Source organism: Pteronotus mesoamericanus, unplaced genomic scaffold (assembly GCF_021234165.1).
Source record: "Pteronotus mesoamericanus isolate MK-2021 breed Mesoamerican mustached bat unplaced genomic scaffold, CSHL_Meso_final contig_41, whole genome shotgun sequence".
NCBI classification, from domain to species: Eukaryota; Metazoa; Chordata; class Mammalia; order Chiroptera; family Mormoopidae; genus Pteronotus; species Pteronotus mesoamericanus.
Genome location: NW_026555152.1, coordinates 4,797,549 through 4,824,586, shown reverse-complemented (window position 1 = coordinate 4,824,586; position 27,038 = coordinate 4,797,549). Strand labels below are relative to the sequence as shown.

Sequence of the window (27,038 nt, the reverse complement as noted above, 5' to 3'; positions counted from 1 at the left end):
TGATTTGTGCCTCAGGTTCTTTCTTTCTTAAAACTAGTAACTATAAAAATAAAATGGAAAGGTCCTTTATATTCCTAAATTAACAAAGTAATGACAATTACGGAAGGGGCGTTTAAAAATTTGTAAACATATTTCTCCTTCTAAAGGAAAACATCCTCACCCTACCTTAAATTTTCCAGAAACAACACAGATCAATAATGTGAATTTTCAAAACAAGCATGTTCTCTTCCAACCCAATCAAAACATTTTCCCATGAGACTGGGAATGAGTGGACCACAGGTTTATTTTCTTAGTAAGAATTTATTGCCCACATTATATACCAGGTTACAAACTCAAAACGACCGCAGCCCCTATAATAGACAGTGTTGAGACTATGGTATGGAGGAGCACAACCTCCCTATTTTGGGTCCAGTTGGGAGATTCACCCAGGCGGTGCTCCAGGGCAGACTGAGGGAAGGAGGGAAGGGGTCGACAGCAGGCAAGGTCCCACAGAGGCAGCTCGCCAAGCCCCACAGGGGAGTTCTGGATTGTCAATTTCCTCAACCACAGCAAGGACTGATGGGTTTTCATTTTCTCTTCTCCTGTCAGTCAAAGGTGAAAAATTCCCCAAAACTTCCTTTGCAGTAGCCCAAGGAGAGTCCTCCAAGGAAGACGCAGAAGTGAAAGCAATCTACAGGAGGGGAGCGGGGGGTGACCCGACCTGGTCTGCACCCAGTCCGCACCCAGTCCTAACTGGAGCACTGACTACTCAGCTGCAGGCAATCAGGGGTATCATGGAATGCAGGCCCAATACTGCCTGCTGTTTTAATTTTTTCCCCCAAGAATAGCCAGAAATCATTTTTTTTAAAGTAAAATATCCTACTTGTATAAATGGTGTGAGCCAAGCAAAGAGGTCTAGAGACAAAATTTGGCCCAAAGGGCACTAGTTTGCAAACACTGACACAGAGATATTTAATATTCCAGCACAGGCACACAAAAATTCACTAAATACTGTTAGTAGAGAAAACTTGACCACAGAGAAAAGCTTAATAATTGTACAGATATAAAATTCCACACTCTTATAAACTGTAGTGCCAACAAGGACTAACTAGGGCAAATCAGGCTAAGGAATGAGAATAGAATATGATGTTATGACTGGATGTGAGGAAGACACTAGGAGACTGAGATGGGAGCACTGAGAGGAGCCAGACAAGACAGAACCTGACCTCCAGCCTGTGTCATTGATGAAGGACAGGGTCAGAGGACGGATGAGGTCCATGGAGTGCCCCAACCACAGGTGGAAGAGAGTACTGAGCACTGACCGTAGATGCTGCCAGGCAAGCAGCATTGACCAACACGTTAAAAGACAAAGGACCCAGAAAACCAGAAATGCAGGTCAGATTCAGGAGGCTTCTAACAGGATGCGGGGGCGGGGGAGGGGGTAGACTATGGTCTGAATGTCTGTGTCCCCCTCAAAATTTCACATGCTGAAATCCAAATGCCCAATGTGACAGTTTTAGTAAATGGGGCCTTTGGGAGGTGCTCAGTCATGAGGGTGTACCCCTCATGAATGGGATTCATACGTAGCATATGAGGCACCGAGAGCTTGCTGTCGCCCTCTCAACCATGTGAGGACGAAGTGAGAAAACTCTGGCTATGAACCAGGAAGAGGGTCCTCACCAGAACATGACTATGCTAGTGCCTTGGCCTTGGCCTTCCCAGCCTCTAAAAGTGTGAGAAAGAAATTCCTGTTGTTTATAATCCACCCAGGCCATGGTATTTTGTTACAGCATCCTGAACGGATTAAGATGGGGTGTGTGCAAGGGTAACTGGGGATGTCAACTCCAGGAAGACAAACTCCTGCTGCTGAAAAGATCCAGACGTGATACTTACATACAGAACCTGGACACAGAGGAATAAGATACAGATACAGTTATGAAAATGGAGCAAAAGGGAAGGACTTCATTTTAGGAATAGAAAGAATCTCAATGACAAGATCTAGGGCAGACAGAGACAAACATGTGGACATGACAACTTGATGCTGAGTCGCCTGGGCATTGAAGGGAGTCTTCTTTGATGCCTCATAATGACAGTTTTGGTCCTAGAAGTGGGCTAAGCTGAATATGGAATAAAGGGAAAGCACAGCAAATAAAGAGAAAGGAAACACGTGTAGGCAGAGAGCCAGTCAGGCTGGCTCAGCTCCCAGTCGATGGTCACTCATCATCAAAGTAAGAGAGGAGCAACAGAAATATTGCTCTTTAAAAATCTCAGCACCAATCCCTCCCCCCAAGGCCCAGAGGAGAGGGAAATACCACCTGAAACAAAGCCATCAAATCCTTTTTCATTCCAGTTCCCTAGGGATATCTTTCCACTTTCCCCATGTGCTCTGTCATCCTGCTGGATAAAAGCCTATGACTGTTACATCCCATTTACCAAGCTAGTATTTTTCCTGGACTGTGCTATACACAGTTCAGTAAGTATGCTGTATAAAAGAAGTCTATGTGTAAATTAATTCTCTAAAAAGCTAGAAAACAGAGTACATTTCTTCTATTCTGTGGGTCTTCTCAGAGTCTACAGTATGAAATGTAAACAAACAACTACCAGGAAATGTTATTATGTAGCAAATTCACAGGATCACAAAATATTCATTTTTTGGCATATTAAAAGATTCCCAGAAATCATTCTCCAGTGTTTCCAAATTGACACTTTTTAAAGACAATGTCTTTATATCAATTCAAACATATATCATAAATGAAAGTCAAACTTCACGTGCAGTTTTTTTATTGTGGTAAAAAACATGCAACATAAACTTTGTCATCATAATCCTTTTTAAGTACAGTACAGTAATGCAGTACAAAGTAAGTACTTAAGTACAGTAAAGTAAGTGCAGTACAGTAATGTTAGATACATGGACATTGTTGTGCAATAGATCAAGAACATTTTCATCTTGCAAACTGACTGTGCCGACTGTACAACCCCTACTCCTCTTCCTCAGATCCTAGCAACCAGCATTTTACTTTCCAAGAATTTGACTCCTTTAGATTCTTCATAAAACTGGAATCATACAGAATTTGTCTTTTTGTGACTGACTTATTTCACTTTTGTACTCAAGGTTCATCCATGTTGTAGCATGTGAGATGATTTCCTTCTTTAAGGTTGAATAATATCCCACTGTACACACATTTTATCTGTTCATCTGTCAGTGGACATTTAAGCTGCCTCCACCACTTGGTTAGTGTGAATACAGCAGCAATAACATGGGAGTGCACATATTGCTTGGAAATTTGTTTTCAATTCTTCTGGATATATACCAAGAAATAGAACTGCTGGATCATATGGGAAATTTTATTATTAATTTTTTGAGGACCCTCCATACTGTTTTTCATAACTGTGACACCACTTTACATTCCCACCACAGTATAAAAGGGTTCCAGTTTCTCTACAGCTTCACCAATACTTGTTATTTTCTGTCTTTCTCTTTTTTTATTGTGGCCATCCTACCTGGTGAGAGGTGACAGGTGACTCTGGTTTGATTTGCATTTCCCTGACAATAAGTAGTGTTGAGCATCTTTTCATGTACTTGTTGGTCATTTGTACATCTTCTCTGGAGAAATCTCTATTCAAGTCCCTTTGCCCATTTTGTAATTGATTGACTTTTTTTCTTTTTGGATGTTGAACTATAGAAGTTCTCTAATATTTTGGATATTAACCTCTTACTAGATATGTGGTTCTCAAATGTTTCTTCCCATTCTGTAAATACTCTGCAAATATTTTCTGCCATTCATGGTTTTTCACTGTTTATTGCTTCCCTTGCTGCACACAAGTTTTTCAGTTTGATATGGTCCCATCTATTTTTGCTTTGCTGCTTGTGTTTTTTGTGTCATATTCAAGAAATCATTATCAAATTCAATGTCTTGAAGCTTTCCTCCTATTTTTTTTCTAGAAGTTTTATAGTTTCAGGTCTTATGCTTAGATCCGTAATTTATTTTAACTTAATTTTTGTATATGCTGTAAGCTAAGGGTCCAACTTCATTCTTTTGCATGCAGATATCCTGTTTTCCTGGCATCATTTGTTGAAGAGACTATCCTTTCCCTATTGTGTAGCCTTGGCACACTGTTGAAGATCATTTGACCACGTAGGTGAGGGTTTGTTTTTTTCCTCTTTATTCTGTTCCACCAGTCTATGTCTTTCTGCTGGTACCACACTGTTTTGATTACTGTAGCTTTGTAATGTGTTTTGAGGTCATAAGATATGAGGTCTCTAGCCTCATTCCCCCCACCCTCCCAAGACTGTTTTGGTTCTTCAGAGTCAGTTAAAATTAACCATATAAATTTTAAATGTTTGTCACTGAATCTGTAGATTGCTTTGGGCAGTATGGCCATTTTAATAATATTAGGTCTTCCAATTCATGAACATAGGCTATCTTTCCATTTATTTGTATGTATCTCATAGTTCTCACAAGTCTTTCACTTCTTTGTTTAAATTTACTCCTAAGTATTTTTTGATGGTTTGTTGTAAATTGGATTATTTTCTTGGTTTCCTTTTCAGATTTTTCATCATTAATGTACAAAGCTGAAATTGATTTTTGTGTGATTTTATATCTGCATCTTTGCTAAACCTATCAGTTCTAACGAGGCTTTGTTTACTCTTTAGTGATTTCTATATTTAAGATGATGCCACCTTTGAACAGATATCATTTTACTTCTTCCTTTCAGATTTGGAAGCCATTTATTTATTTATTTATTTATTTATTTATTTATGTATGCCTAATTGCTCTGGCTGGGACTTCCAAAATTATGTTGAATAAAGATGATGTGAGCAGGTATCCTGTCTTGTTTCTGATTTGGGAGGAAAAGCTCAATTTTTCACTGCGGAGTAGGATGTTGGTTGTAGGCTTTTCATATACGGCCTTCCTTTTGTTGATGTATGTCCCTTCTATTCCTAGTTTGCTGAGTGTTTATATCATGAAAGGGTATCGAATTTTGTCAAATGCTTTTTTTTCTTTTTTCTTTTTTTTTAAGACTTTTATGAGAGAGAGAGAGAGAAACATCAATGTGTGAGAGTTACATGGATTGACTGCCTCTTGCATGCCCCCAACTAGGGACCTGGTCCACAACCCAGGCATGTGCCATGCCCAAGAATCAAACTAGCGACCTTTCAGTTCACAGGCCAGCACTCAATCCACTGAGCCACGCCAGCCAGGGCATGTGAAATGCTTTTTCTGCATCCGCTAAGATGATGATGTGGTTTTTGTCCTTCATCCAGACTGAAACCTTTTGAAGTCAAATTGATTTTTTTCTTTAATAAGAATTATGATCTGTATATTCAACATAATCTTATTTTAAGACTAGAAACTACAGACTTTTGGAGATGATACAGATCTTAGAAATCAACTAATTCAAATGAGGTCCAAAAAGACTTGTCTAATATCTCACTGCAGGTTATCAGAACGGTTGCTCCTCTATCCTAGTGAAAATATGTAATTTCTGTACTGGTGTCTTTCCATAGACTTACACATAATTTATTCTGCAGAAATACTCTAAAATCTGTCTGAAAATATGTGGGTAGAGATGTATGTATACATAAAAAATATGTTCATCAAAGCACCAAAACAGTGAAAAAAATGGGAACAATCTAAATGGTTAGATTTAGAGGATTGGTAGATTTAGAATGCTGTGTTGATACAAAAAAATACATGTGGCACCTCTTAAGACTGATATAAGTATATTTTCACTGACATGGCTATAAGTTTAGTTAGTGAAAAAAGTTATACACCTGTGTATAAAGTTCGATACCATTTCAAGAATTTTGTGTATACATACACATGCACTTAAAATATCTAGAATTTATACAAAAATGTTAACTGTTTTCATGAATAACTCAAGTAATTCATTCTTAGCTATATTTCCTAATATCTGTACAAAGAACCTATGTTCCTCATGTAATTTAATAAAAGATTAATATTAAGTAATATATAAAATCTCACATATATCTTGAAAACAAACAGCTTGACTCTGTAAACAATTTTTAATTACTCATGTAGTTACTTATCATACTCTATGAAGACCAGCCTACACTCACAGAGGGGCCTTTCTCCATCTAGCCAGCAAAATTTGAGTTACATTCCTTTTAGTTACATTTAGTTCTTGACTCTTATCTTTCTTAACCAACAGTCTTAGGCACTTTTACAACATTTTCAGGATTAATCTAATACATTTGAACGGAATACTGAGAAATCTGTTTTAATTACCTATGTCCATCACCAAAACACTTCCCTTCCCAATAAAGCCTGTGTCCAAAACAAAAACAAAATTATAACCATTTAAAAATGTAAGTTCTTTCCCTTCCTTTCATGAACACTTCAGTTCAAACATTAGTGGGGCCATGGAAGACAGACAGACATCTGTATAGGTAGGGTAGAGAGAAAGCCTAATCATAGTAAGCAACATATCTATATGAATATGAGAGACCTATGCATCTATAGACATGAGGCAGTTTAAAATTGATTACTTAGAGGGGCACAGACTAAACAGCAAATAAGTAAATATATTAGGATAACGGGAGCCAATTTTTCCCGTCAGAGAAGAGAATCACCAATATTAAAAAGGAAAAAACTAGAATGAACTCTATAGTGTTGGCTGAAATCGGAAATAATCACTGTGAAAGCATGGTGTTTCAAAAAAAATAGATCAATAAATAAGTAAGCACAGGTGTTTGTGTGTGTATAGATATGTATATATGTGTATATATGTCCATACATATTCTCTACCTCTGTTCACTAATGGGCTCAGGAATTTGGACATCCCAATGGCAATGACCATACCTGTACCAAGGTCCTGGTTCCTAAACATCATTCTCTCTGTAAAAGGAAACATTTCCTTGGAGAAATGGGGAGTATCAGGGTGGGGGCAAGGAAAGTACAAGATGTGTGTGGAAAATCTTGTGCTACAGAGAAAGTAAGGAAGTGATCAAGAACGATGGGTCATGTCAAAAAGACACAGGAGCCAACCTGAAGGAGCTCCTACTAGCCAAATCAGGGATAATTTGAGCATGAAAATAAAAATGCTAACAGATCATAATCCACTGGGGAAAAAATAGGACTTTTTGAGTCCACACTGAGATTTTAAAAAATGAAAAAAGTCTGAAGCATAGATTACAGTGGAGAATGCTGGGGGACATCACCATAATCAAGTGTTCAAAGATAACAGCATCAGTAATGGAGTGTTAAGAAAAGATTTAACACAGCAGCCTTCACACAATCCTTGGATAGGAAGGCCTGCATGCAAGGATGGTCCACCATTAACTACTGGAAACTCTGATTTAGAGAGTAGTCCCACCAGGGTGGGACTCAATGTGCCAAAATTGCTCAAACAATATAGTTAGTGCAGAACACGGGAGGAGTTAATGTGTTTTGTGTTACTCCACTGGGACAAAACTCTTGGGAGCCTGACTGGCTTTCCTTGCTGTGCTTTGTCATCTCTCCCTGTGTTAAATTTTAGCTGTGAACATGACTGTATATGCTGAGTCCTGTGAATCCTACTGACTACCAAATCCAGGAGTATTGTAGGGAAACCCTAACACAAGACAAATCAGAATCATGTGCCACTCAACAGGATACAATGACAACACAGCATAACTTCTGTAAACTTTCCACCCCCAAATACATAACCTGAATCTAATTTTAGAAAACATGAGATGAACCTGAAGTGGGACATTCTACAAAATTACTAATCTGAAATTGTGAAAAGTGTCAAGATTATTAAAGTCAAGAAAAGAATAAGGAACAATTCCAAATGTAAAAGACTAAACAGGCATGAATACTAAACGAAATGTATGATTTTGGACTGGATTCTCTTCTCAATAAAGGACACTGGGACATTGGTGACACTAAAATCAGGTCTACAAAACAGTAACACGTCAGTGCTAATCTCCTGACTTGGACAGACATGGTACATAGGAAAACTTCCCTATTGGTAGGAAATCGCTATTAAAGTGTCCAAAATCATGGGACATACCATCAGGACCTTACTTGCAAATGGTTTAGCATAGAAAAAACATTCTTGGTACTGTTCCTGCAACTGTTCTCTGAGTCTGAGATTGTTTCAAAATACAAAGTAAAATAACAAGGATGATGATGATAGACGCCCTTCCTTGGTACCAAATTCCTGTCTCTATAATGACATACCAAGAGAAGGTACAAAATCCAGTGTAAGAATTGTAGAGACTAAGATGGGGCGAAGAAAAGTCCCTTTTCCATCACAAGAAAAAAGTTTACATAATCAAGAAAGCTTCCAAGCCAAATACTTTAACTGTACTGGTTCATGATTATTAAACAATTGTTAAGTTCAGAAAAACCACTGAGGTTACATAGTGGAATATCATTTATCTAGTAATTACTTAGTGAGTCTTAACTGTTGGTGGTAAAATTAAAAATTTTTATTCAGTGTAAATTTTCACACACTATTTTTAGCTAGAAAAGCCCATCTACAACATTCACAGTCAAAGAATCACTAAAAAATTCCAAAAACACTAAATTACCGTTTGTGTGCTTCCTGTTTGCTGCGACATTCTTCACAGTAGTATTTGTATTCACTGCATAGAGTCTCTGTGTTGCTAAAACCCCTGTGTAAAATTCAAAATAAATTCATTTTGGCTACACCAGAAAACCATGTATTCATTTAGAAATACTCTACAGATATTCATTAAATTTTACAATGAATAAATCTCCACTTACCTTAAACAGTGAGTAATTGATGTATTTTGTTCCACGTCAACAGAAAGGTCTAAAAAATCTTCATCTTTGCTGCTTATCTGTGAAAACAGGGAATGATCTTTGATTTTTTTCAAGTATCAGTAAACTACTCTTCCAAAATGATAGAATTAAATGAATTATAATATTAGTAGGAAGTGTATGAAGAATTTTTTTCCCCAAGTTCAAAAGAAAACGACTTGATTTGGATTATTTAACAGAACACTGAATAAATAACTTTCACTATCTGTACGGGTAAAACACCAAGGTACACCTGTGACTGATTCTCTTACTGGCAAAAGCTAGTGTAATGTGAAATTCCATCACTTCCCAAAGTCTTGGTATTATTATAAAGCATGAAACAAACTATTCCATATAGACCAATTCTTAAAAACACAGGCAGGCCAAGAGTGAATGAGAATGCTTAGCGAAGGACATGACACCTGTGTTGTTTTATCATTTAAGAAAATAACTTAGCCCAAAATGCCAAATACAATCTCCATTTATGACCTTTTATTTCTCAAAAAAAAAAACCAAACCAAAATCTAACTTTGGATTTGACTTATGGGCAAATCACCTTATAAAAAATGGTGATTACTTATTCATTTTATTTGGACCAGATCACAACTTTAGACATCAATTTTCCTCGCTATTTCCTCCTTCAGTGACTCTGTCCAAGGTGACCATGTTATAGGAGAAAAGCCTCAGTTTCCCTGTGCCTCTCACCCACAAAGATTATACACCCAACTGAGTAACTGTCTTCCTGCTTCAATACTGCATCATTGTTACATGTTCAGTATCATTAGTTTGTGCCAGATTATGGGGTCATATACGAGGGACACTTGTGCAAATAGGAATAAACAGGGGTATGTGTATGTACTGCAAGATAACTCGCCTGGGTCTCAAAAGATTCAGTAAGAAGGAAGGGAAAAAGACAAATAAAGGAGGAAAGGAAACATGATGTGTTGAAGGAGAAATAATTAGCGCGGTGGTGTAGGATGTGGGTAAGGTGACAAGACAGAGTGTGGTAGAGGTAGGCTAATGCCAGATCAGATAGGGTTTTATACCAGATCAGCTTCATACCAGATGAGGTGCGGCTAAGAGAAATAAAGATAAAAAGAGTCTGATGGTTCTCAGTGAGGTTTGTGGTGTTTCATGCTGCCTCAGGGGTCTTCATCTTAAATTTTCAATTTTATGGTAACATAAAAAATTTGACGTAAGGATCATCTGGATATAGCTGAGTTACTATGTTTGTGTTCACAATTCTCTGGGTGACAGGCGATCACCAAATGGGGCAGTATTTAACTTTTAAGTGTTTGTAAATATGCCTGGTTATTGTTGGGCTGCTATGTCCCAATGTGGGGTCACACCCAGTATCTGGGAGATACAGGTCTAAAACTCAGTGAACGAGTCTGACCAGGGAATCATCAGCACAGGCGGTAATGAAAATGGAGCATGACCTTCCCAGTACAGAGTAAGAGGCAACCCAAAATGAAACTCTGGAGGAGGTCTATCTTTAAAGGATTAATAGAAGAAAAGCCAGGCAATGAGACCAAGAAGGAACCATTACAGAACAGAGAACAGCAGAAAGGGGTGTGGTTACCGAAACCAGCCTCTTACCAACTAGGAGAGTAAAAACTGCATCACTGAAACCTGCCATACAAGCACAGTCGTCGTCTTCTGGAAGCCCAGGCCAAGCCTTCACAAACGCTTCTCCCTCCTACCTGAATTAGGTCTACTCTTTGGCTCCACATCTTGTGCTTCCCTAAACCATAGCATGCTGTCCTGGAATTGCCTGACTAGCTGCTGATTGGATGTCACTATTCTATGAGCATCTTGAGACCAGAAATTATGTCTTACTCATCTTCCCCAACCTCTACCCATCTTCCACCTGGCACAGTTGGTACTTAAATACTTGTGCAAAACTAAATGAAGAAATGGTATCTACTAATGAGCATCTACTGGATCTGTAAAATGACGGCTTAGATTATAAGTATTCTCAATTCAAACCCTTAATTCTTGGGAGACTACCTGCAAATATATACTATAGGCCACAGGAGGACCTAGTGGAAAAATGGGTGGAGAAATCACTATCTACCCATTACAAATCAAATTAATAAATATTTGAGCACTAACAAGGATGGCTAATATAACTTTTCCCTATCCCCTAATACCCTCAGACTAAACTTCAAAGTCCTTAGCATAGTACCCCAAAGACCTCCACACAGGGTCCCAAACCTACTTTGCCAGTTTCACCTATTACTTCATTTCTCAACATGCTAAGCAAATTAAATTATTTTCTATTTCACTGAAGAAGGCTGAACTATACATATCTTCTAACACAGACCAAATACCATTATACCATCAAGATCCTAATAGCTCAGTTGGTTAGAGCACTGTCCTGATATGCCAAGGTTGCAGGTTCAATCCCTGGTCAGGGCACTCACAAGCACCAACCAATGAACACATAGAAAGGTGCAACAATGCCTCGATGTTTCTCTCCCTTCCTCTCTTAAGAAGAAAAAAAATCACGCAACTGCCAAATTCTCTGATTTACATCTACTATTCCAACTGAAATACTGCTTCAATAATTTGGCAATATGTTTCAGTTATGACAAAATTTTTCTTTATAAGATATATAAAAAAAAAACTCATGTTAAAGTAACTTAGGTTGAGGGGGGAAGGGAGTGGCGGGAGGTAGAAGAGGGTAAAGGCAGATAAATGGCGATGGCAGGAGACTTGAATCCAGGTGGTGAACGTACACTATAACATACAGATCATGTACTACAGAACTGTACACCTGAAACCTCTATAATTTTATTAACTAATATCACCCCAATAAATTTAATTAAAAAATAATTGAAGTTGATTAGATTGAGTAAAGATGAGTACTGAGCCCAATCCCCAACATCAAACATTGACCAGTCAAAGCCATTACTGCAACTAACTGATGGTTGCAGCAATGAACAAAGCCCACACCACAGATAACCTTACTCTAAACCCAAAACATCTTCACAGGTTGTTAATGTATTTAAGCACTCAGTCATACCTCTTTCACTTAACCTGAAAGAGGCTCACCAATAAAAATTTATTTAGAAAAGGTAATTTTATTTATTTACTACTGTGTCTTTCATTAATTAAAATTATAGTACTGACAATGATCATTCTGCAAATGCCAAGTTACAGTTAAAAATATCAATCCATAGACACTCAACAGATCACTCACTGGTATGGGTTATGATTTTTTCCCCGAACAAATTGCGTTGAAACAACTAGATATTCACATGCAAAAGAAAAAAAAAAACCCTAGACATTGACCTTACCCCTCTCACAAAAATTAACTCCCAATGAAATTTAAAAGGCAAACTATAAAATTCCTAAACGATTAACATAGGGAGAAAAATCTAGATGACCTTGGGTTTGGTGAAAATTTTTTAGATACAAAACCAGAAGCATTTTGAGAACACCAACACCATTTCCATGAAGGGAAAACGGGACTTCACTAAAATTAAAATCTTAAAATTGAAACATTAAAAACTTTTGACCTGCCAAAAACACTGTTAAGAGAATGAGAAGACAGACCGCAGACTGATAGGAAATAATTGCAGAAGACATATTTCAAGAGAGAGTGGTATCCAAAATATATAAAGAACTCTTAAAACAACCCAATTTTAAAAATGGGAGAAAGACCCATAGAGACACCTCACCAAAGATATACAGATGGCAAATAAGCATATGTAAAGATGTTCAACATCATCCACTGGGGGTCTTGAAATGTATCCCCTGTAGGTAACGGGGGACTCTGTACCCAGCAAGCGGGCATTTTTCCCCTTCGAGTGTACACAGTATGCTTTAGTTTTCATTTAACCATAAATAATACACAATTGTGGAAGAAGAAAAATAAAATAATATACCTCCCTGACCTGTAAGTTTGTTACCAGCTTAACTAAGATACAATTTCCAGACATGGGTCTATGGCCTCTTAAATAGAAACAAAATCAAATAGCTCCAGCTGCAGTAAGTATTTTTCTGTCACTGTAGGTGTTCACATAAGCAGCATTATGAAAACGTGCAGAGATTTTTTCAACTGACAAGTCCATCTTTAACATTTACCCCACATCTAAGAATGACAGCTTCCAAGTTCATCTCTCATACTTATCCTCAAAGAACTTTCACAATAATGAATTAAATTTTTTTCTATATAAAATGTTCAAATATACTTACAGTTTCACAAGTAAGACATCTGGTTTCATTAGTTAATGTTCCCTGAAAAATCTCATGAACCCAAGTTGGGTCTGGTGTGCTGTTGTTATTCTCACTGTCGATGTTACCATTAGGTAGACGGCCATTTTGTTTTTCCTGCTTTCTCTCTTCTTGTAAAATATCAGCAATTGTATTTAGTAGGTAATTTAAGAACTCATGGGCATCCTGCTGCATGTAGTTGTCAAAAAGCTCTAAAAATAAAAATACAGAATTATTTCAGAATAACATAATAACTTTAATAAAAAGCCAAATTAAAAAAAGAATATATAGTATTCAATCAGAACTAAGTAAAAGATGTTTGGTAGTGTTAGAAATTGACAAGGAATAAATTATCTTTCACATCTAAAAATTATGACTGAATTTGGGGAAATAAAGTTAAGGTGAATGAGAATATTTTCTTAAAAGATAATAGTGATCCAAGAAGAAAGGGCAAAACTTATACTCATACAGTTACATAATGTACTAGGATGATGAGAAGCAATTGCTTTTTATTAGCTTATCTAATTTATTATCCCAGAAATATTTCAACATGACAAGTTCTCAACATCCTCTGCATATAAAGAGCTTATATAAAAGAAAATGCAAAGTGGGCAAAGGACTTGAAATCAACAATTTAAAGAAACAAAATTGAAAAGGTTAAGAAACATGAGAAAACGTTCAACCCCCACGATAATCAAAAGTCTTGATTTTTGTATCTGTAAAATGTAATACCATCTTCCTTTGAAAGCTTACTGTAAAAATAAAATGGAAAAAAGTGAAAATATTTCTCAGGGAGGTGTATGAATATAAAGGATGAGTTTAATCTTGGTGTCACGAAGACCAAGTATCACATTTAAACAGAATCATATTTAAGGTGCAAGACTGTTTGGATTCCCATTATGGGTCTACCTCTAATCATCACATGTCACAGGCAATTTACTTAACCTCTCTGTTGGACTGCAAATCAAATACGATAATATAAGAATGAAACTGGAGCCACACTTCATTTCTCTGTTATATATTTGTCCTGAGGGATTTGATTAGCTTTAAACAAACTCTCTATGTTACTTTTTAATTAAATGTAGGGGGGTGACATTCATTAAGAGTCATATAGGTTTCAAGTATACATTACTATGACACATGATGTATAATGTGTGTGCTCACCACCCCAAGTCAAATCGTCAGTATGACGGTTCCTCAGAAAACTAAAAATAGAGCTACCATATGACCCAGCAATCCTTCCTCTGTGTATCTACCTGAAAAACTCAAAAACATTTATGCACAAAGATATATGTGCCCCTATGTTCACTGCAGCATTATTCACAGTGGAGACAACCAAAGTGTCCTTCAGTAGAGGGCTGGATAAAAAAGATGCGGTACATACATACAATGGAATACTACTCGGCCATAAAAAAAAAAAAGATGAATACTGCCATTTGCGACAACATGGATGGACTTTGAGGATATCATGTTAAGTGAAATAAGTCATTCAGAAAAAGCTAAGAACCACATGATTTCACTATGTTATTTTTAAGAACAATGAAAGCCCAGAGTCCTAAAAGTTACTGCTTTAGCCTACGAAGTATTAACAGCTAAGTAATCTTTAACTTGGTATGTCATGTGTCTGCTGGTTTTTGTCCACTGCACAAGTCACTTCACTATCTACCCCTGACACCGAGAGACACGGCACCTCTGTAAAACCTTCTGCCCACCCACCTCATCTCTCTGAGACCGAGACCGAGCCAAGCTATGCTTGGAACCCTCAGGTGGGTCCACCATTGGGTCAGTCTTCTATACCAAAGTTGAAATAACAAGTCAATTACCTTTAACCTTGCTTCTCAATGCAGTAATTCTCCATCCCTGAAATACTACCCCACCCCTCCACCCCAGTCTCCTACTACTCTCATTCACTCTGTACCTTATTTCTTTCCTCAGCCTAGGGACTGTCCTCTTTCTTAACCCTTTACGTTGCTCCTTGCAGGAACCGCTTTCTGATAAAAATCCCCTATCTCTTCAGCCTTTGGCACTTTCTAGCTCCCTGCTGCCACTTCTAAACCACCACACACACCCACCTGCAGATAAAAACTGACCCTCAATCAAAAAAGTTTTTAAAATCTGGCCACACTACCCTTCACCCTCCTATCACTGCCAATCTCTCCTCACTCACCCAGTGACGGCCTGCCTCACAGTTTCTCTGTCCAGCCCGACTCCTGCACCAACCTTGCCACTTTCAGTGTCCAGGCAGCTTCCTTTTGTGCATGTGGACTCATTAAAAATCAAAAGCTTTCCTCTCTCTCACTTTCCACCACAGGTCAGATCTAGAACTACCACCTCAGTAAGTCCATTAAAATAAAAACTGGAAGGAAATTGCGCTAGAGTTGATTAGGGGGCTTAGGGAAAAATGGAAACAAATTGGGGAAGTCATGGAGAAATCTAAAAAGAATTATGGAAGAGGACCAGTAAGATTTTATAAACACTGCTTAGTTAAGACGAGAACTGAATAATTCACTACATGGATATCTAACTACATGATGGCTCAACGCCACAATCTAAAGTAGTTTAATTTTTCACTGTTAAAAAAGATATTTTAGGATATATGCACATTTTTCAAAGTAATTATTTTAGTAAAGCAAAACTGTGCATATGCTTTTGTTTTTTAAAAACCTGAAACATCTTTTTTTGGATGTTCTCTTAAAAGAGAACAATGACTTCATATTCATAGAAAATATCTCAACTGACCTGAAAGCACCAGAAATGAGATGCAAAGTAAACCATAAAATACTCTTTTAAATGTTCTGTTGAAATATTTAAAATAATAGTGTACTTTCTATAAATATACTGAATATGCGAAAATCTTGCACTGCCTCAGAACAGCCACTACAGTTTTAAAAACCTCAACCAGGACTGCAGAAACATCAAAACAACATCAACTAAATGACCTCAGGACAATCCCTGTAAACTATATTGTATTTTGTTTTTAAAATCTTCGTTTTCTTCTGGTTTGCTTTCTCCTCTGCTAAATAGCATAACAGGAAAGGTAGACTACAAATTCGCTTTGGAAAATTTTAAACAGTTACATTCACTGATTCATTCATTCATTCAACAAATATTTAGTAAGCACCTACTACGTGCCAGGAACTAGATTATGTGCTGGGAATACAATGGTGAGCAAAAACAAATGGGTTCCCCACATCACAAAACTAACAAGCTAGTGGGAGAGACATATAATTTTATTATTACATAGATGTATATAAAAATGTATAAATTATTACAGTCCTGATATAGCTACAACATTAATGCAAAAAATGAAAACAAAATCACTGCTTAAAAATAAGTTGTTTTCTTTGTAATTCAGAAATAGCAATAGCTTTCATTATACAAAATATCCTTCATGCTCTTTTGAAGAAAAGAGACTGAAATGAATGAGAAATTACTTATTCAAATATATTTAAAAAGTGTTACTTGTGAACAACTAGTATTTCCTCATTTGAGGAAGACCAACACCTGAAAACATACATATATATACACATATACCTACATATATTTATTTTTATTTGTATCTCCCCACATCACCTGATACACTGTTATGTATACACAGGTTCCTTGAGACCAGGACCCTTCCTATTTCTTTCACAGTTGTATCCCCAGCACTTAGGCCAATGTCTGCCACATAGTAGATAGATTTGACAGTTTTTGAATGAACAAACTAACAAGGAACAATAGGGGTTCATACAGTTAAAAATGACATGAGAACAGTAAGTACGGCCCAAAGCAACAATCTGAAGTATGTACATTGCCAAGATTCAGTAAGTCGGAGCACAGCTGTAGACGCCATCTGATCTGATGCTCAAGGCCACCGTAAATGATCCCACACTCTAGAGCTGACTCAACTCTAGCTAACATAATTAGGTCACCAACCTGTTTCAATTTTTTTCCAAAATAATGGAAAGCCTAGAAGTAGTTACTGATTTTAAATAGATGGCTTCATTTCTTATTTAGATCACTCAAGAGTCTCCTGGCTGGTCTCCCTGCTTCTTCTCATGCTGCCCACCCCATCCCATTCTCACAGAGTGGGCACCCCGCAGCCAGAGGGCTCCCAACACTACGTGGTTTCCCGGAGCTTTCTCTAACCTTATCTTCATCTTACTCCACTCTAGCCACACTAATTCTCTTGGTATTTTTTACACACTTAGGGCAACTGCAATCTCTATTCTGCTTAGGGAAGTTTTGCCTCAGATCTTCAAATGGCTTCTCACTTCAAATCTCTGACCTAACACCACTCCTCAACTCCCTCACTCTCCACCCCCTTTCCCTGGTTTATTTTCCATCACAGACATGACACATTATATTACATAAATGTTTACTGTTTGTCCTCCCCACTAGAATGTCAGCTCCAAGAAGGCAGAGGCTTTGCCTTATTTCTGTATCCCTAGTTCTGTGCACTGCCTGGCACACAGCAGGAACTAATATATAATGATTTATCAATTCCAACATCCAGCTTGTATTGGCTCATCAAAGATGCGTGGAGCACACGGGATCGCGCTGGACAACTTAGGAGCGCTGCGCCATAGCCCTCTTAGGCCAAGACTGCGTGATACAAATTAAAATTTTAAAAACAAAAATTCATTACTAAAATGAAAACAGATTCTTTCCAAAGGATATAAAAATGATTAGTTATATAAGGCAATAGTAGTTTAAAAATAGGGAGCTTATATATTGAGAATATAAAACATGAAGTTTTGAACATAACATGGAAGTTGATTTAAGAACAGTGAAGTTAGTGGAAATATTAAAATTGGCAACGTATTTTTTACAGAGATTTAAAACAAACCAGCAAACAAAATCTAAGGAAATTTACATAATGGATAACCTATGAAATCCTCTTTGATTTGTATGCTCTTCTCTATATAATTATCAAGGAAAATTTCAAAAGCAAAAATATATTCCAAAACATACTTACAAATACCAGCAGCATCACAATAATAAAAATGCTTTTCTATTAAATGTTTCTGAAGTACAGAAACATGAACACAAAATTTATGAGATGGGTCTATAATATTCCTTCATTCCTTCTAGAATGAATCAGTCTCATTCAACAAAATATTTAAGAAGTCTATTGTGCATCAATTTACTTTGCCTAAACACAAAATTCAGAAAATATTAAACAATTAAAAAATAGTAAACACTCTGAGAAGCAAACATATACAGCCATGGGTATTTAACCACACAAAACTTTTAAAACACACTAACTTCAACTCTGTTCAACATGACAGTCGATCTATAATTTTTAAAAATTAAAAAATTAAAAAAATCATTGTATACTTACAGATCATGTTACAGGTCTGATTACAGGTGACCCTGCCCTAAATCCATATGCTGAAACTCTAATCTCCAGTGTGATACTATTTGGAAATAGGGCCTTTGGGAGGTCGATTTAGGTCTAGAGAGCTGAGATTAGTGCCCTTATTAGGAGAAACAAGAGAAAGCCTGCCCCCGCCCCTCCGCGCCATTGCCCACCCTGCAGTATGACAAAACAGCAAGAAGGTGGCCAGTTTTCTGCAAACCAGAACAAGGGAGCTCATCAGACAGGGAATCTGCTGGCACCTTAATCTTGGACTCCCCACCCTCTTGAAATGTGACAAATAAATGTTTTATTGTTTAAGCCACCTAGTCTAGAGTATTTTTGTTACAGCAGCCCAAACTAAGACAGTTCACATGCAATATATTAAACACAGAGGTTAAGAATAATGTAATGTTAAATGAAAAGGAAAATAATGTGTGTTCTGTGTGTGTTTCACATTTCTAATGTTGTGTTCCTGAAATACTAACAAAAATCACTGAGAAAGAATGGCATGTTCGATTAACATGTACATGAATTTTCTACCAGAACAAAATTTTTATTTTTTAAGTATATTTTACTGATTATGCTATTACAGTTGTCCCATTCTTTTTTTCTCCCTTTTATATCCCTCCACCCCGCACCCCTCCCCCCAGCTTTTCTCCCCACTTAGTTCACATCCATGGGTTGTACATATAAGCTCTTTGGCTTCTCCACTTTCTATGCTATTCTTAACCTCCCCCTGTGTATTTTGTACCTATCATTTATGCTTCTTATTCCCTGTCCCTTTTCCTCATTCTTCCCCTTCCCCTGTCCCCGCTGATAGCCCTCCATGTGATCTCCATTTCAGTGATTCTGTTCCTGTTCTAGTTGTTTGCTTAGTTTGTTTTTGGTTTTTTTAAGGTTCAGCTGTTGATAGTTGTGAATTTGTAGTCCAGAACAAAATTTTTAAAGTTTTTTAGCAATATAGACAAAAACACTGGACAGACCTGAATCACTCAGTCCACATTCTAACAGAGTTAGATTTGGCTTTCTTAAAATCGTAAGAACATTATACAGATCTATAATCTAAGAAAGTAAACACTGCTTAGCTTTCACCAAAGAAACAACACAAAAAAAGATGAATTTTTCTGAATAACTAATCAACTACTCTACTTTCTGGGGTGCATATGGAGAAAATGAATAAAACTTAACATGTGTATCAGACGCAAGAGTAACAGCCTACAGCCATATTACTCCAGCATCTTCTCGTGTTTAAGGAAGATATAACCCAGGCACATCTCAATTTAAATGATAATAAACAACTGAATTAAGGGCAGGATTAGCCATTGGTGTATTTAATAATCAACCTTAGATTTCTCAAATCATATTTCTGTGAAGTATCTTTCTCTTTGATAACAGTATTAAACTAAAAACACCACTCATTTTTACATCTACATGATTGAAATGCCCACCTTAAACAAAACCCAACTTCTTCTACATGTTATTTAAATCCCACTAGAGTTTTTTGAGGCAGCACACCATACTAAACGGAACACTGGGGTCAGGTGTCAGGGAGAAGTATGGGACCAGTTACCTTAACTTCTCTGAGCCTCAATTATCTCATTTAAAGTATAACAACGTCTTACTTATGGGCTTGCTGTAAAAATTAAAAATATTTTGAGAAAAGGGAAGTGGGGTTTAATCAGTAACTATTTTTAAAAGGAGGGGGGAATGACTAAAGTTATTTATCCTAAGCCAGAGAGTGGATTTATTGTTCTGTTTCTTTCTTTCCCTAGGATGTGACTCCTGGCAAGGCTTTCAGCTTGTTTTTTTCAGGGCTAAAATGGGCAAAAACATGCTCTGTATATCACAGCATTGTAAGGAACAAATAAGTTAAATACATAAAAGCATTACAAAACAACAAATGAACAATAATGTGGAAAAAAAAACTTCATACTTGACAGAAAAGCCAAGCAAGCAAAAAAGAGAGAAACTATTGTATGATTTCTCATTTCCTGGCATATAAAATCTGATATTGGTATAATACTTCAAATGTTAATCATAGCTCATTAATTACTGTTTGACTACCTCCTCACTAAACTAGCCTTCCCTAAAGATGGGAACATCACTTTAGAGTCTTCAATGTCTAACACAGCACCTGGCATAAAGATGCTCAGGCAATGCTTGCTGAATTGCAGTATGCTATATATAACCTTCCTGTTAGGTAAGCAATATATTCAGAAGTAAAGGGATTACCATTTTCTTTCCGTAATCTTGTTATGAACTTCTTGGGAGGTATTACTCCAACCTTTTTCTTCTGGGTGGCTATGCTATGGAACAGATCTGCTAAGCACGTAAGAAGGTTCTCCTTCTTCCTAGGTTGACTCTTGTATGCTAGAACTTTTTCCCGAAATGGACGACAAAAATAAAGTGCTTGAAGAACTGAATTGCAGTAGCAGGTATTTCCAAACTAGAATAGAAAAAAAAATTTTTTTTGGTTAAGTTAAGGACAACACATTTGCAAGAGAAAGAGTTTCCATGTGCATAGTTGAGAAAAAAGAAAAATAGGGAATCTATGATCCTCATAAATTAAAAGGTACCTGAGAATAGAAATAAATATTCTGACTGCAAATTAGCTACTTTAACATTAAACAGATGCTCTTGGCATCCGTTTCTGATTAAAATTGAAGGAAAACATATATAATATATCTGGTCTTTCTGAAAACTGACTTAAAGAACTATGTAATTTAAATAGGTTAATTAAGGTTTCAGATTCCAGATAATTTTGTTCTTTTTAAATTCCCATTGTTATTAATAGTATTGGTTGTATACTAAGCATTTTATATATTGTACAATTAAAAATATAACTAAAAAATTCTTTAAAAAAACAAGTGAGGTTTGTTTTTTTTAAAATTCAGGTTATTAAGGGCCATCCAAACATAAACAAAAAAGAAAAAACAAGAAAAAAAACAAGAAAAAAAAAAGATCCTCCGAAATATTAGACTAAAAAAAATTGATTTAACAGCCTAACAACCATTGAAATGTTAGATCACTTAATCTTGCTCTATCAGAAAGAAATTAACTTTAGCCCCAGAGTTATGTCCTGAACTAGGGATCAATCTCTTATTGGTCATGTGATGTGGAGTACATCACTACATTTTACTGACCCTCAATTTCCTCTTCTTTAGTGAAAATAATCCTACCTTACAGAAAAAATGACACATGGTTTGATAAACATTTATTGTCTTCCTTTTCCCTAGATACTGGCTCCCAAAATCAGCTGATAAAAAACCCACAAGTAACTGAATGAGGGTGTGGGGAGTACTTTGATACTATAAAAAAGGAATGATGACAATTCTCATGGCATGGCCATGGGGTGACAAAAGGCTAGGTAAAGAAGAGCGTTTAACAATTGACAATGTCAAATGTACGTCCATAAACACATACATGTTTGCTTATATTTAAAAGCTACAAGAAGATAAATTAAAAACTAATGAAAATGTTTATAAAGATAGAAAATAGAGAAAAATGAAAGTGAGATTCCTGTGAATATACACTGTTATAAAAAGTTTACTTTGTATCCATTTTTTAAAAACTAAATGAAAAGAGCAGAAAAATAGAAATTCCTGTAAACAAATAGAAATAAATAAAACTAATGTGTATCAAGTTGGTGCAGTAGAACTACAAACACAGAAGAATTGCTTCCACAAACTCTGAAACAGAATTTTTACTATACATACCACCAAATTACAGTGTAAGAACTAAAAAAAAAATCTTAAACAGCACTGAGCAGTCACACTGTTAATCTAGTGATATTATTTTAAAACTAGTACGGATATATTATAGGACAAAGTAATCAAGGAATCATGTTAATATCCTTAAGAAACAAAATTTTTAATGTGAAAAAAAGACAATACTACAAACAATAAAGTAAAAGCCCTATAAACTTAAACTGGAATTAGAAATGAGTATAAACTCTTGCCTTTTTGTAAGTGTGCGTGTGTTTGTGTGTGAGTGTGTGTGTGTGTGAGAGTGAGAGAGAGAGAGAGAGAGAGAGAGAGAGAGAGCGCACAAGCACAAGCACATGCGCACTGCCTTCTAAAAAGGCCTACCAGCAATAAACTTCCCCTGCACCCAGGCTGTGGCCTCTAAAAACCTTTTTCTCATAAAAAGGAACAGGACACCTTGCACATAGGGTTATGCAAGGTCTCGGACAGGAAATGAACAATGTACAAGATTAGCCTAGAGAATCTTTTAGTGGGATACAAAAGCCAACTTGCATCAAGAAGATTTACCACAATGAATAAAAAGCACATCAACTACATAAAAACCCATGAATTAATAATAACATTTTAAAAAAAACCTTCATTAGTCTCCAAGGGAGGTTGTAAAGTAACATATAAAAGGAAAGCAAGTTTTATCTTGCCTTTCTTTTAAGAACTTTAGTTCAGGGGACACTAAACAGTTGATAAAGGAAGTTCGTGTTTAGCTCATAAATTCAGAAGAAAAGGTTGTAAATAATGGATTAGGTAAAAATTATCAATGGATACTAAAATGTTAGGTTAAAGGATGAAAGGGAACTTTAAAATGGAAGTCTGCTCCAGATCAGAAGCCCCAAATGCATTCCAGCATCATTAACAATGAACAACCGAACTTCCATGTCCATGATATGATTCACCAAGAAATATACAGCATCTACTATTAAGTATTACTATCTTACAAAACAAAACCACTAAACTTTTATCAAGGGTCTAAATCTAATTACCAATTTACAAGACATTCAGGAACAGAGGAACAAGTTAAAAAATACCATAATAACAGGAATAGGGACATGGGACCCCATGAAGATATATGACTTTTCCATGCATATTGCTAATCAGAGCCAAGAACTGGTTTCATAAAGGCTTTAAAGGCTTTCTAAAAATATGCTAAAAGAGGCAGATGATGATGATGCATTAATATTACTGATGACAAATATAACTATAGATATAATTCAATAAAGTTTATCAAGAAGCTAAGGACACCTGCAGTAGAATTCATAATTGTAAAGATTAACTTACCAATTACTCAGTATTAGTCTGAAAAATACTAGTATTTGTACCACAGTCTAATGACTCTAATGACCAACAAACTATGGCTGTCAATTGAAGAGAAGACATAATCTCTATAGTTGGAACACTTTAATTAAAAAATAAGCAACAGAAGACACTTAACAACTTCCACAGAGGAGGGAGATAAAAACAAAAGACAGCATCTCACAGTGTATTAGAACATTTCATAATGAAGCTTGATCTACTTATTAAAAAAACACACATACAAGAACCAAAAAGGAGAGGCTGAGAAACTAGACTAAGGAGTCTCTACTTTGTACAGTATGCTGGAGGGCAGTCCCTTACTCATCTTCTGACTATCAAGCAGGTGTTAACATTATAATCAATTCTTTGAGGTTTTCTAGTATGGTCATCTTTTACTTACCTTCGTCAATCCCATTAAGAAACATTAAGGGTTGAAATATTTCTCCAGAATATGCTAACTTTTGATCTTATTCGTAACTCTGAAACTTCTTCAATTTCCTTGATTTTTAATAGTAACTTTCATTCAAGCTCTTAAAACCTAAAATTATATCTTTCAAGTAAATACTTATTCCAAAGGATGCCTGGGATGATTACATCTATACTCTTTGTTTCTGAATGCTCAATTTCGGAAAAAGACATTCTTAAGGGTTGAAATTTACCATGTTTTTTCAGCTGGTTCTGACAATCAAAAATATGACTAGACTTAAAATCAGGGAGGCAAATTTTAAATCCTCAAGCCTGATCATTGATTTTTTTTTCAGTTGCATATTGAACACAATGACCTATCCTTGCTTTCTCTAATGACTTTTTCTCTGTATCTTAAAATATGTCCCAAAATATTTGTTAAAATAAATGACAAATATTTATTATATCCCCATCACTTTAGCACATATGCCTAATATTATGGCATATGTACAAATGTACTACATTGTATACACTAAAAATATAACGAATGTGATTATGATGAAGTAAACATTTTAAATTGTCTTACACTAATTTTTTTATTTTCATTAAAATTGAAACAAATACGCTTTTTATGGTAAGCTGTGGGTTACAGATTTTAATACAGTGATTTGATAGTCTAGGTTATTTGGATATGTGGTTTGGACAGCTATCAACGTTGAAAAAGGTATCTTCACAAAGATACATATGTAGATCCAAGTGGAAAAGAGTCTCCTTGATGGCATTTACTTTATAAATTATAGTACTAAAATTTCAATGCTTATCTACCAAATTTGTTTGGATTCATTCAGTAACTATCAGCCTCATGAGCGGCACAGCATGGTAACTAAGCACATTTGAAGCATGAAGCCAAACTGTTTAGGTTTGAGTTTGGTTCTGCAACCTGATGATGGAAAATTACTAAGCCTCTCTGTTCTTCAGCTTCCACCTGTCAAATGGGGTTTATGACCCTCAGTACAACCAAGTGGACCTTATCCAAAAGTGTCCTTCCACATGTTAGTGAGCATCTGTTAGCTAACCCCTACACATGCTTCCTTCTAGGAACTGACTTCTCTAGGCAAATTCTGTCAGGTGGTCAGTTGCAAATCCTTTTATTGGCTGGGCACTTGATCCAATCTAGCCAGAGAACCTGGACCAGAATTCTTTGTTACATTTGATATGGATGTTCTTTGAGTTCTCTGATAAAGTAACCCTCAAGTAGCCTATGGCCATCAAATTGATGCAAAAGAAAAGAGAACTAAGAAACATTTGCTTAATCAACTCTATAACCCACAAATGGAAAGAAAGTTTCACATTTATTTCTTTCTCTCCTCCATCATGGCCCCTGTTCCCCGGATCCAGAATTTGAAGTAATGACTACTAGCTAAATTCAGGCTAAATTAGCCTTTTACAAGGTGGTTTAGGAACACAATCATAATTTTGTAACAAAGATTTGGGAGGAGAGCACATTCCATGGTAGCCTCACAAATAGGTTTATTGAGCTCCATCTACATCTGTGTTAGGGCTTATTGTATTAGAAAATTAATTTAGAACCAAACAATGAAAACAGGCTCTTAAAAATCTATCGACTGCACGAAAAGTACAAAATACTACTAGTTTGAATCACACTCTGCTGTCAACTTTACTAAAGCACTCCTCAGCTACAAGAAATAGGGAAAAGGGCAATCTGGTTTATCAGAGTAAATCAATGTGTTTTCAAAGAATTTAGCTGACTGTACAAACAACTAGCATGCAAGGTGGGTATTTTACAGCAAGAGAAAGCTTCCAAGGGTTCCTCTGCTTTCTCAGGATTGTTTAATGACCGCTATGCTATACCACTGTTTCTCCTGACCTCCAGTAACACCAGGAATATTAAAACGTCCACACAAGATAAAGCAATAGGAAATCCCCATTCTATGTTTCATGTAGGTTATTGTGATAGACATTAGAATTACCATTTATTAAGAGTAAACTGCCATAAAAGCTATCATCTATAAATATTCCTCCAAAATAAAAATATTTGCAACTAAACATAGTGGAAAATAGGTTGCCATGAACAACGTTACAACAATGACACAGTTATTTTCTGCTAGGTTAATTAAACTGTGGTTATTTTTCTTCTCTTCATTAGAAAAAAGGTCTACTTTTCTAACTGCCCAAACATATGTACTATTTCCCAATGGCAAGCGCTACTGAGTGATTCTGCCACTCACTGCTTGCATAAAATGGCTCCGATCAGGCACAATTACTAGCTCTTCTCAGTATATGCTTCTTTGTAAAAGCAATTCAAATTAACCTGGAAATACAATCTTACCTGAGAAGAGACTAATGAAAATATATGTGTGCTTCATTTTATGTATTAAGTATACTTTATTGATTATGCTATTACAGTTGTCCCATTCTTTTTTCTCCTCTTTATCCCCCTCTGCCCGGTACCCCGATTCCCTCCAGCATCCCCTCCTCCCATCTCGTTCATGTCCATGGGTCATACATAAGTTCTTTGGCTTCTCCATTTCCTATACTATTCTTAGCCACGCCCTGTCTATTTTGTACCTACCTATTATGCTTCATTTTAACAAAATCTAATCCTTAGAAAAGAGTAACCACAAAGTTTCTTAAAGCAGCTACATTCCAGTATAATCTCCAACACTAACTACTTGGCAGACAGGTATAGGGACAGGGAATAAAAAAAGCTGAAATGCTGATCTCTGATTTACCTAAGCCACCCTCCCTTGCCCCCCGAAAACTCTAACCTTAATTTTAAAGAAACTCTTGTAATGTGGTAACTCTACAAATAAAAAAGAAGGGGAACAAGAAACAGAAGTGATAACTGAAGAGCAGAAAAAAGGGACTTATGGAAAAAGATTAAAGGTACAGAACACAATTGCCAAGTAGCCTGAAGTATAAATCACAGAAAAGTTAATCACTATACTGGTTCTGTTGCATCCACTCTGACCACCAACTTATTTCCAAGTATAATTCAAGGTGTTCATCAGTCTTTCGAAGCCAGAGCCTGGTTACCTTAAGAGATCCCAAATCCTCATCATCGTAAGTAGGAACAGAGATCAGAAATTAACTTGTACTCGTCAAATAAATAAAGGCAAAGCTTCCTCTGGTGGTCTCTTACCACCTTCACTCCATTCTGCTTCTTTTGATTTCATTGAATTTCAGTTTCTGGGCTTGAGAGAGAAGCACAAAGACTACCTTCTGAATTTAGATCCACGGAGTAAT

General features: G+C 36.3%; 1 protein-coding gene across 2 annotated transcripts in view; it reads right to left on the bottom strand.

Moving 5' to 3' along the window:
- The window catches only part of USP12 (ubiquitin specific peptidase 12), a 97,926-nt gene that overhangs the window by 11,640 nt on the left and 59,248 nt on the right, over positions 1-27,038 (bottom strand). For both annotated transcript variants that reach the window (XM_054577142.1, XM_054577143.1), the window contains exons 3-6: positions 20,548-20,761; positions 12,954-13,183; positions 8,715-8,791; positions 8,519-8,602 (exon numbers count right to left, since the gene is read on the bottom strand). In XM_054577142.1, the coding sequence (XP_054433117.1) occupies positions 8,519-8,602; positions 8,715-8,791; positions 12,954-13,183; positions 20,548-20,761 (605 nt within the window). The remainder of the gene's footprint in view (positions 1-8,518; positions 8,603-8,714; positions 8,792-12,953; positions 13,184-20,547; positions 20,762-27,038) is intronic.